At 39.4% G+C, this 12,281-nt stretch overlaps 1 protein-coding gene across 1 annotated transcript; it reads left to right on the plus strand.

Annotated features, from left to right (window-relative positions):
- Positions 1 to 231: 231 nt before the first annotated feature.
- On the plus strand, positions 232 to 10,942 carry LOC131246961 (3-ketoacyl-CoA thiolase 1, peroxisomal-like). The gene is made up of 14 exons (XM_058247417.1): positions 232 to 382; positions 496 to 557; positions 648 to 732; positions 5,602 to 5,728; positions 6,172 to 6,270; positions 6,364 to 6,431; positions 6,603 to 6,716; positions 6,880 to 6,957; positions 7,046 to 7,178; positions 7,257 to 7,353; positions 8,068 to 8,191; positions 9,242 to 9,350; positions 10,735 to 10,818; positions 10,902 to 10,942. Exons 1-14 carry the CDS (start codon positions 299 to 301, stop codon positions 10,940 to 10,942), a joined length of 1,305 nt encoding a protein of 434 aa, XP_058103400.1. The 5' UTR covers positions 232 to 298.
- Positions 10,943 to 12,281: the final 1,339 nt, after the last annotated feature.

Below are 12,281 nucleotides of genomic sequence, written 5' to 3' on the forward strand. Positions count from 1 at the left end.
TCTGGCCCCGAAGAAGTATTCAACGGTTTGCATTGAATCCCCACTGTTTCCTATGGTGTGGTCCACTTGAGCCTTAGATCTGCATCATTTTCGGGCTAAAGCTCTAAAATGAGCTGAAAAAACGGATAGACGGCATGGATAAAACACATACATCACGGTGGGCGACCACATCGCGCCACATGCAAGGGCAAACCTCTTCAACCAATGGCGTTCTCGTAATGCCCAGTACATACAGTAGAATTTGAAAAGAGAGAACGAGCTCGAGATCGGAAACCGAAACCGGTGAGCTGAAACTATAATGGAGAAGGCCAGATTCCGCCAAGAAACGATTCTCCGCCATTTGAAATCCGCAGAAATCCATCTTTCATCTCCATTTTTGCATGTATCCATCTCTATCTCTTCTATTTTTACTTCTCTTTTTCTAAAATCTCGTTTTGCATTCTCGTCGGAAACGGATTCCTCATTGATTTCTGCTGTTTGGATTGAAAAAACCAGGCTTCTTCTTGTAGTTCTGGTCCTTCTCATGAAATTTCAAATGACGACGTTGTGATTGTTGCGTGAGTTGTCTCTGCTTTCTCTGTTTCTTTTGATTAGATCGAAAAGAGTAATTTTCTGTTACCTTACAATGTTGAATTGCATTTTTGCAGAGCTTGTAGGACTCCGATCTGCAAGGCAAAAAGAGGGGCTTTCAAGGATACTCCTGCAGAGGATTTGCTTGAGCATGTCTTGAAGGTAGTTACAAACAGTTGATCTTGGATCTCATTTTTTTTTCGCGGTTAGATGTGAAAACATTGAAAATGAATTGTATTGGATGTTTGGATTGTCAAAAAGCATCGATCTGGACCGTTCATCAAGGAAATGACACTGGTGAAATGGTTGCGATCATCCAAATGAGTCCGGATCGTCTGTGTTGAAAACGAAATTGGATTGCGTAACTCAGTACGCTCTTATCGTACTGAGTAAACCCAGTTGGGCCCACCTTGAATGTATGTCGTCTATCAACGCCGTCCATCCGTTTTTCCATCTAATAAGCATATCCAAAGATCTAGTGGATCATACCACAAGAAACAGTGGGGATAATGATCTCCACAGTTGAAACCTTTCTAGGCCCTACAGTGATGTTTATTTGTCATCCAACCTGTTCATAAGATCATACAGACATGGATGAACGGAAATAACAACTAGAATCTTGATCCAAAACTTGTGTGGCCCCCAAGAAATTTTCAACCGTAGAAGTTCAATTCAACTGTTTCCTGTGGTGTGGTCCACTTGAACATTTTATAGGTTTCATTTTTGGGTTACAGCCTAAAATTATCTGTTAAAATGGATGGACGGACCGGATAAAATACATAAGTCATGGTATACCTCAAAGAGTTTACTCAGTACAGTCCGCCTCCGTTGAAAACACAGCAATTCCAGTCCCGGCGCTTCTCATTGGTAAACGTCATTTCCAAAGACTGCAGCTCACAAAAGAGGCCGAGTATCTCTCTCCGGTAGATTGCGTGTAACGTTTAGAATTTCTCTGGCCTCACCGTAACTTTTGTGTTAGATCCACACCGTCCATCAAAATTTTCAGATAATTTTAGAGGACCATTCCAAAAACGAAGTCCATCCAAAGCTCTAGTGGAACACACCACAGAAAGCACCGGGGATTGAACAAATTGCTGTTGAAACCTTCCTAGGGCTATTTGGCATGCAATCTGTTCATAATGGTAAAACACAAATATCAGCTTGATCAAAGCCGTCTGTAACCTCAAGAAATTTTAATCGATAGAATCAATTTCTACTGTTTCCGGTAGTGTGGTACACTTCAGCTCTGGATATACTTTGTTTTTAGATACGTGTACTAGAATGATCTGAAAAAATGAATGAACGGTGTAGATCTAAGAAAAACAACATCATGGAGCCCATACAAATTTCTTGGGTTGAGAAATTCCGTTGCTTCCCTAAGAGGAAAGGGAAGTGTTGATGTGTGGAACTTTCATGGGCGTATCATGACCTGTGTATTGGATCGGCACCATCCATCCATTTTTTTCATACTTTGTAAGGCACGAGACCAAAACGAGGGAAGATGCAAGGCTCGAAAAAGTGGGAATTGGACACCTACTTTTGAAATTTTCTTGGGGCCACGGAAGGCTCTTATGATGCTTATATTTGTGTTTTCCCTTCCTCCACGTTTGTGTGACCTTATGAAGGTATTAGAGGTCGAACAAACCTCACATTAGATCCTAAGAAGCTTTCAACATTAGTTACTCAATCCTCACTTCTTTTTGTGGTGTGGCCCACCTAAGCTTTGGATGCCCTTCATTTTTGGGCTTGATGGACGGTGTGGATCTAACAAATAAATCATAGTGGGGCTAGAGAAGTTCCACTAGTTAAAAGTGGGTTGTGTAGTGCCATTTATTAGATAGAAAATCGGCTTGTTTTGTATGGCATGACGTGGACCAATGAGAAGCCACGGCACTGAATCCTCCTGTGCCTTTAAGCGGTTTGGATGGTGACCACAACACGTAGCTGATGTCAAAGCTCTGTCCACCTTGCCATGATGTATGTGTTTTATCCATGCTGTTTATTCATTTTTCTATATTATATGAAGGCACGAGCCCAAAATGCGCAGATCTAAAGCTCAAGTGGACCACGCCACTGAAAACAGTAAGGATTGAATGCTTACCATTGATAACTTCTTAAGGCTACAAAAGTTTTGGATCAAGCTGACATGTGTATTTTCCTTTCATTGAGGTCTGCGTGAGCGTTAGGTTGGATGACAAATAAACATTACATAGGCCCTGAGAAGTTTTTAATGGTGGACGTTCAATTAACACTGCTTTCCTGTGGTGTGATCCACCTGAGATTTGGATCTTCCTCATCATTTTTTGGCTCATTCCCTAAAATGATGTGGCAAAATGGATTTTTGGAATGAATAAAACGCATACATTATGGTAGGACACACGGAGCTTTGACACCAGCTATCTGGTGGGTGTTGGCATCACCAGCCAAACCGCATCCAGAAATAAGCATTGGCAATGTGTGGTCTGCCCAATGGCCTGTCCAATTAGATGATTTGATCTTAATCCGACCATCCATTTTTCAAGCCATTGAACAGATGTTTGGGATTGTCTGATCAGTGTGGATTTCGCTTGATAGCCCATGAAGAGTGGATTGGATCGGATGGTAGGCGAAGATCACTGACTGGAATGTACTCGTGTCTGATACAACTAGTTTGCACCGCTATATGGTACATTCTGAAAATAACATAAATCAGATCCAACTGATGTCAAACATATTTAACAAAAGATGGCAGAGTTGATGATAGTTCACTGGTAGGTATTAAAAATAAATAAATTTGAACGATCTGCTAAGGTATTTCATAATCATTTTATGAATGGCCAAGTCTTCATGCAGCCACACCAGAAGCATTTCATCTTGTACATGATCTGGACCGCTCATCCTGTGGGCCCTGGGTGGTTAACTGTGGCCAAAAAGTTGGTCAATTGGACGACCCTAAATGCTCATCAATATGGGTCCCAATAATCAGAGGTGGTCTCTTTCTTTCTTTTCTTTTTTTTTTTCTCCTCAAATCAAGTGATTAGGACTGTCCAACTGGCCTGAATGCCATGTCCAGTTCATTGACAAACAATCAGTCCAGATCTTGATCATGTTATAAGGTGGGAGATAAGCCATAGCATTCCTCCCTGTCTGATTGTCAAATCACATTTTAATCTTATCTTAGGTAAGGATTGACGCAGGGAAGGATGTGATGAGGTCGATCACCGTCTTCCTCATGGAATAACTACTCCAAATCCACATAGCTCTCTGCACTCGTCAGAGAGCTTCCTCGAAATTATGAGGGATAAAAATATAAATAAATTCTAATAAATTTGAAAATAAATTTATTGATGATAAAAATGAAATTACAATCTTTTAAATAATCAGCTCATACCTAGGATGAAGTTTTAGACTCAAACTCCCTAAAATTGTGACTTACTATAAATAGTAAACTTACTATTTATAGAGAGTCTCCATTCCTAATCGGCTAAAGCCTAACCACATTATTCTCTTAATTTTTCTAAGCCCTTTTCATGTTGGGCACAACTCCTACAACTCAAAATATCAAAAGTTATACTCGAACTAGAACTTATTATTTATAGTAAAAATGAAAATAAAAGAGACTTTTGACTGTCGATCTGATGGAATCTCGCAAATCCGCCATGGGCAACCCGGTGTAACAGGGTTGGTTGGCTAAAGTAGCTTCTCCTACTCCAAAATCATATATGATATGTCGAAAAAGTCATCCCGATTTGAGAGATACGACTGTTTTAAGGTTCTGACAATCCGGATCATTTCTGCCTCCGATCGGGCCTTCTCTGCTCCATCTTTGCCACGAAAGTGTCTAAAACTCACTCTACATCAAGGATGCATTTGGTTGCACCAAATTTCATGAAATATGATTAATTAGTCTAGTTTGGTGCAAAATTCCATGAAATTTGGGGCAACCAAACACACCCCAAATGAACTCTATGGGCAGACCACAGTGGCCCATATCTCGACAGTGGTCTGGTTTATTTCCAACTGCCTGCTGCACATCATGACATTGGAATCTAAGATTCCCCCTGCAATAAACTTGTTGTGCAAGAAGCTATTGAAATGTGTGTGCATGCAAGACTCTCTTGTGTCTCTTTCTTAGCATGCACTTAGTTTTTCATTTTAGGGCCTGTTTGGTTGCTGCTGAATTTTATTCTGTTGTGTTTATGTTTCCTTGGGAAACCCAGGAAAGGGTTATTGTTTCCCTAAAACAGTTCTGTTTAGTTGAGACTCATGCTTTCCTAGAGAAAGTCTGAAATCTTTTTGTTAGTACTGGGTGTTTTCCTGGGAAAGACTGAAATTGAAGTTTTAGATATATCCACTGTACAAGCACTACTGCTGTGAACATGCTTTCTAGATCCAAACCATTCATCAAGTTGTCTGTATGATGCATGGACTTTTCTAAAACTTGGGCCATGAAATTTTCACCCACGAACATGGGCGAGAGATCCAAGCCATTCATTGAGTGGGCCACACGATGCATTCACTGCTGCAAGATACACCCTAGACTGCCTCAAGTGTGATGTAGGCTTACAATTTTCATTTCCAGATAGCAAAAGGTTTAAAAACTTCATATCCATTTTGACAGTGACATCCCAAGGCCCTAGACTGCACTAATCAATTAGGGGTTGTTTGGATGGTTGTAAATGAGGTAAGTAGTAACTGATTTACTAGCAAATTATTTACTTACTTGTGTTTGGATACTCTAATTTGCTAGTAAATCATTTACTAGCAAAATCCCCTTCTCATTTACCAGCAAAAAGCTGAGTTTTCATTTACTAGTACATGAGGAGATGGAAACGGCTCTATTTTATTGAATGAAAGCCTATAAAGCAGATTTCATTTACCATTTACAGGCTATCCAAACATTGTAAATGATTTACTAGTAAAGCCGAACAGACAAGCTGTAAATTATTTACAAAGTGAATGTAAACCATTTACCACCATCCAAACAACTCCTTAAGAATACTGTGTGATCATGGATACGACTGGTTTGTGATCGGGCTAGACATGTTACAGGCTGTGTTGGAGAACAACGGAGTCAGTCCGCAGGAAATTGGCGATGTAGTTGTTGGAAATGTTCTTGCTATGGGCAATATTAGAGCAGCAGAGTGCCGCCTAGCAGCCTTCTTTGCTGGTTTTCCAGGTTAATGATATTTGGATTGTTATAGAATAAAAAGAGGTAGATATGATGCTCAATCAAAAGCAATGATGTCCTTCTATATTCATCCAAGAAATGGTATAGGTGAGGCCCATCTTTTGGTAATCTAAGCCTTTCATGTGGCTGGCTAATGGCGAAGCCCCAACCACAGATCTTCCCTTTCAGATGATCCTGGCCATCTGATGGTGGCTTGCAAATGATCAAATGATCCACTTGTAAGTACATGTAGGGTCATCTGATGTGGAAGATTTTTGGGGTACCTTGTATACCCATCCACAACATGACATATCATATGAACGGTTTGGATCACCAGGTCTGCTGTCTATGTAACTCATTGGCTGCGTAAGGTGCTTGATTGAACATTGCAAAATTTCCTCCGTAGGGTATATCTAGGATTCTAGTTGTCTCATTCTTAGCCATTCTTGCAGAGAGTGTGCCAATCAAGACGGTGAACCGGCAATGCGCATCTGGACTTCAAGCAGTAGCCGATGTTGCGGCAGCAATAAAGTCTGGTTTTTACGAAATTGGTAAGTTCATTCTCTTGAATATGCATGTTCATGCTTGTGAAAATGTTAGTCTTTGAGCTTCTCTGATGATACTTCTCTTCTAAAAATTCATAGGCATAGCAGCTGGAGTTGAATCCATGTCCATCGATGTTGGAGCTCATAAACCTACTTTCAATCCTCAGGTATTGCTAATCATTTTATTAAAATTATGTTTATTCTCATAGATAAACAAGCATTATGAATGAATGATTTACTGGATCAAAGGAGTTCTTTAATTTTCTTTCTTCAAGAGATTGTGCAAAACAATTTCAGTTTTTACCATTACCCGTCTTCTGATGCATCTGATGGGGCAGGTTCATATCCGTCCAAACCAAGATGCTAAAGACTGCTTGATTCCCATGGGAATCACCTCAGAGATTGTGGCAGAGCAATACAAAGTGTCACGCCTTGATCAAGATAAAGCCGCTGTAAGTTCCCACTGTTCTGCTCTTTGAAGTGAATGCCTCAAACATTTTATATGATATTTGAGTATTTGTAGTTCAAACAGTCTTTCATTGCTCTTTGGAATGTTAAGGGTTGTTGGACTACTTAAAGCCTCTTATGTATGCTTTTATTTCTTTTCCTTAACAGCTTTTATCTCATAAAAAGGCTGCAGAAGCGGCTACTGAAGGAAAATTCAATGATGAGATTGTCCCTGTATACACAAAGGTTTGGATGCGGTGGTTTTTTTATCATTGGAAACATGGTTAATAAACATCCAAATCTCCAGAACAAAGATATTGGAACTTCTTTACAGGTCATTGATCATATAAGTGGCAGCGAAAGATCAGTCGTAGTTTCAGCTGATGAAGGAATTCGGCCTGATACATCTCTATCTGCTTTATCCATGCTTAAACCTTCATTCAAAGATGGTGGAGCTACCACTGCAGGTACAACTCCATTCATTCATGGAGAGCCATTTCTGTCATTTCAGCTGGCTATCCATTTTAATCCATTTCTATTTTCAGGCAATTCGAGTCAAGTTAGTGATGGTGCTGCAGCTGTCATGCTCATGAAACGAGAAGTTGCACTGCAGAGATGCTTGCCAATACTAGGAACATTCAGGTACTCTGTACTCATTAGAGGAATCATCAAATCATGATGCACCAAAACCTGAAGTTTCCTTATATGCTCATTCCGTTCAAGTGGTGAATCCAAACTGTTGATGTGATCCCTCACACAGGATTTCTCATCATCATCATATCATCTAAGCCTTACCCAATTAATTGGCATTGACTACATGAATCCTGTTCCGCCATTCCACTCTATCAAGAGCCATTTGGAATGTCGTGTTGTTCAGATTCAAGATGGAAGTTATGGCGTAAGTTTGACACTGGCTGCAAACACAAAACTCTCACAGGTGTAATGTAATAGACTACTACATAGGTTGATTACAATCAAGTGCTATCTAATAGTCTATTACATAGGTTGATTACAATCAAGAGTTACATTGGATGTCCGATATGTTAAAAGTATTCCGGTTTGGAAGATCCTAGCCGTCCAGTTTTTGGCCCGCCATTGCTGCAATTCTTCTTAACGATTTATTCTGTGGTCGCTGGTTACCTAGGATCTTCCAATCTGGGAGACTTTTTGGTTATCTCCCATTCATGGTGTGGCCCGTCGGATCAGCAGTCTAGATCACTGAATTGTGGTCCTTACCTGTGCAGATGGGTGCATTAGGACATTGTTCACATCCCTGATGCATCAAGATCTGATAATTCCTCAGAGATGGTAATGGCATTTATCTACAATTGAATTGATTTAGATTCCTTTGGATAGGAGTTTTTCTGCTGTCGGAGTTAAACCAGCAGTCATGGGTGTTGGTCCTGCATTTGCTATCCCTGCTGCTGTCAAGGCAGCCAAGTTAAAGCTTGATGATATTGACCTTTTTGAGATAAACGAGGTAATAACAGCATGTATATAACTGTAGTTAATAGTCATTGATGTTGAAAGCTATGTAATTTTCATGGAAAATCATCAATAACTTGCAATGCTTCTATTAGGGGGCTCCACATGACTGATTGGTTTGGATATATGACCTTTGAACTGAGCATACTGGTGGGCCCCATAGTAATTGTGATCGGTTCAAATACATAAGGGGTGGTGCACTTAGATTGTACTACGTATGTACAATGTTTCAGAGAAACATGGGCTCTTACAGACTGTGTAGAGACTCTTGGAGTAGTTGTGATGGGTTGAGCTACTCTAGCCCTCATTCTCATTAAAAAAAGTCTTGGCCCCTCACTTACACTTATGCAGAAAACCTCTTCTCCAATCTTAGGTTTCTAAAAGGAATAAGCTGTGGAGGATCAGGTTTTATACTCGTTGTTAATATCATATATGGCTTCCCATTCAATTATATAATTTAGATTAAGTGTGAAATCCGAGATTATCACAACGGGAATCCTTGGATAAATGTATTGAATTGAATTTTCGTCCTAGAAATCCAACATAATTATGTCCAAGGATAAGATTGCACCTTTTTTTTTCATGAAGCAAGAAAACGAATCAAGTGCGCATTGAAGAATAGTAATGAATCCTATGACCAATTCTCATATGCAAGCCATGAAAATCATCCACCTTCTAAAACCCCGTTAATATCTTCACTCGGTCAGAAATTATTTTCACATTGGTATTAGTTTTGTGGGAATCACGAATAGACGGTTCCAATCTTGGCTTACATTTACTTTACATGGCACTGATAAAATCTCCGTGGCTATAGCCATGACCATGATTTCTTCATGAGTAGGCAGTTAAAGATCTCGTGCCTAGGAGAGAACAGACCAAGCTGCATAGCAAGCCTCCTGATAGTGTTAGTAAAAAAAGATTAAATACAGTACATGGCTTGCATCTTCAACTTCTTTCATGATTTTAAACTCCCCAATTCGGTATTGCCAGCCACATTCAAGCTCCATTTCACCCTGTAATGACATATGATCTCTATCATGGTCAGGCATTTGCATCACAATACGTGTACTGCCTTCGAAAGCTAGGATTGGATGGAGAAAAGGTCAATGTAAATGGTGGAGCAATTGCTCTTGGACACCCTGTTGGAGCCACAGGTATTATCTTCTTGTTATGGTAATATAAAATACCTTTTAGCTATTCATGTGGAGAGTTTATGACAAGGACATGGTCTAAATATTTCAATATAAACTGTTTGTACTCACAAAGCTTTAATAGAAAACCCAAAGCTATGAAATACATGTTGGTAAACCATATGATAGCCCTTGATTGGATTTCTCTTTACCAGCATGAACTGGGTGGAATATGTCATTTTGAATTCCTTAATTACTATTATCCTCGGCCATTATTAAGGTCTGGACAATGTAAGGATAGTGCAAGCTTTTGAAACAGTAAGCAGTACTTTTTTGGTGTGTTTAAACTTTCACAAGAAGCCTTTATAGAACTATAGAACCCCCCCCCCATTTCTCTCTTTTCAAGTGTGTTTCCTACTGGTTATAGGAGATTTGATGACTTCACCGAGTCTAGTGGCGTATTATATTCTTTTTTCTTTTTTTTTTTCCATTGGTTTACCTAAATTTCTCTCGATTGTCATGAATCATCAGAGCTATTGGTACAACTTGAATTTAACCTATTGTAGCTCAAACTTGAATTTAACTGATCTTAGCTATAGTACAAACTGTGTAATTCTTTAGATATTTACTATGATCAGCCTAAATTGGTTATTGTTTTGCATACATATACTGGTCTCCATAGTTGAGCTTCTTCTTGGTACCTCTTAGGGTGCATTGTAATTACTAGTCTTATAAAGTGGAACTTACTTATTTTGATCTGTTACAAAGTGGCACTAATCAATCTGTAATTTCCTTCATGTTCATATTATTTAAGGGCATGATCTCCAAATGCATTTTCATTACTTTCAAGTAGAACTTGAAAAGAACACATCTGAATCCGAGGGCTACTCATCATAAACCCCAGGAAACATTAGTATTTTTTGTCATTTCTTCATTAAACTGAATGTTCTCAATTCAATTCACCTGTGCACCCAAACTCAAGAGTGTTACTTATTGACAAGGGATTGTCGGCCTACGATTTTAAACCTTTTAATCTCTTTGTGAATTGCAACTTGAGTATGTTCTTATTTCTTTATACAGTTGTCTTCTTAAGATGAACCTTTGGAGAACTTCAACAAGGAAATGATTAAAACTAATCATGTTTCTTAGTATTCGTGAGTGGAAATGCCCATGAAGTGGAAGTTACAGTCATTTCAAGTCCAACTCGGTAGTCATGTAATTGCAATTTGGGAGTCCAGATTGTCAAAGGAAGAAATTACAACTGGGTTATTTCTACTTTTTTAGATTAACAATTCCAATTCATTGTGATAGTGCATCCAAAAGCATCCCAATTATAGCATATTTAAATTGCTACGCCATTTTCTCCCCCCTCAAATCTTTTCTACTAAATATTATCAATGCTTTGTAGGAGCACGTTGTGTTGCAACACTGTTACATGAAATGAAGAGATGTGGCAGAACTTGCAGATACGGAGTTGTTTCCATGTGTATGGGTGAGTGATGAAACTAATGAAGTCATTGAGATTTTGTTTGATGCTGAACTGGCTGAGTTCTGTTTAAAACTACCATATTTCAGGGAGTGGAATGGGAGGTGCAGCCGTTTTTGAGTCCGAATAACTTCAACAATCAGGCAAAGAACAGGTCCTTGAACTTTATAATAATACATACACCATCCCTAATCATACAAATGACATTGATTTTGGGGCCTGAGAAATCTTATACATATGTGCACGAGTACAATAATTCACAACTTGGGTCGGCTTGGTTTATATGTTATATACACATTACAGAAGGTCATATAGCTCTGATAGATCATACTGGGAAGAGAAGATCTCCTCCTCAGTTTGAAAGCTGTAACCATCATAGAAAGGAAACGGGTCGATCTCCATAGACCATGCACCGTGCTCCTGGTATTTGAAGTCATCCGCCTGTTGGTTCATCCATGCGGTCTGAAAAGCTGTAAAAGCTGTGAGGGGTGACAATGCCTGGACACCCAAAATCTGCGAATCATCCGACAATTGCATCCCTCCATAACTATCTTCTCCCACAAAACTGCATACCTCTGGCTCTCCATACTCCTCAATGCTAATGACTGGAACATGGTCATGCAGTTCTTGTATGGGAGGGGGGGATGGTGATGACATGGCATGCTTTCCATTGCCGGTCAGCTCTTGAACTAGCCTCTTAAAGCTTGAAGAGTCTGTGATATAGACCTTTGGTGGTATCACCTTCAACAGGCTATTTACTTGCTTCTCATCACCCTTGCATGACTTCTGTGGCCCCTGACTGGACCCCGTTGCAACCTTGCCCATTTGTTCAAGTTCAAATAGCCTTGAAATTATCTCCTGTTTCTTCTCAGCGGGGGATCCTATGCATGATGTATATATATGAAACATGAGGGGAAAGAAGATAGATAGCTATGTTTTATTATTTTCTCATTAAAAAAAACAAGAAGATGCTGAAAAAGAAATGGAAATGCAATTAGCTTGGAGAAATGGAATAGGAGTCCTTAACCACCAACCTACCTTATTATTATTTTTTTCAATAATAATCCAATCAAACATATGCTGTCCTTTGTTTTTTAGCTTAAACACCAGGGAATTGATTTTAAGCTGAGGGGAATTATCATATGGCCCAGGTATGTTATCTTTCACATAGAACCATTTCTTTCCTGCTGACGTGTCACATGTGTAGAACATCGGATCCGTGAAAGGGGTAGACCATGCCATGATGATCACATGGCACAAAAATCGGGCTGACCCACTTGTCGAGCAGGACACAAAATCAAATCTATGGATGGATGGTGGATGATTGAATGTGCTGGTGTTGCCCATCTTATTATATCCATACCGTCCAACCATTTTTCAAGATCATTTTAAGGCATGATGCCAAAAATGAGATATATCTAAAGCTAAAGTAGATCACACAACAAAAAGCAGTGAAAACAACGACAACT

Source organism: Magnolia sinica, chromosome 5, assembly GCF_029962835.1.
Source record: "Magnolia sinica isolate HGM2019 chromosome 5, MsV1, whole genome shotgun sequence".
In the NCBI taxonomy this organism is placed as follows: domain Eukaryota; kingdom Viridiplantae; phylum Streptophyta; class Magnoliopsida; order Magnoliales; family Magnoliaceae; genus Magnolia; species Magnolia sinica.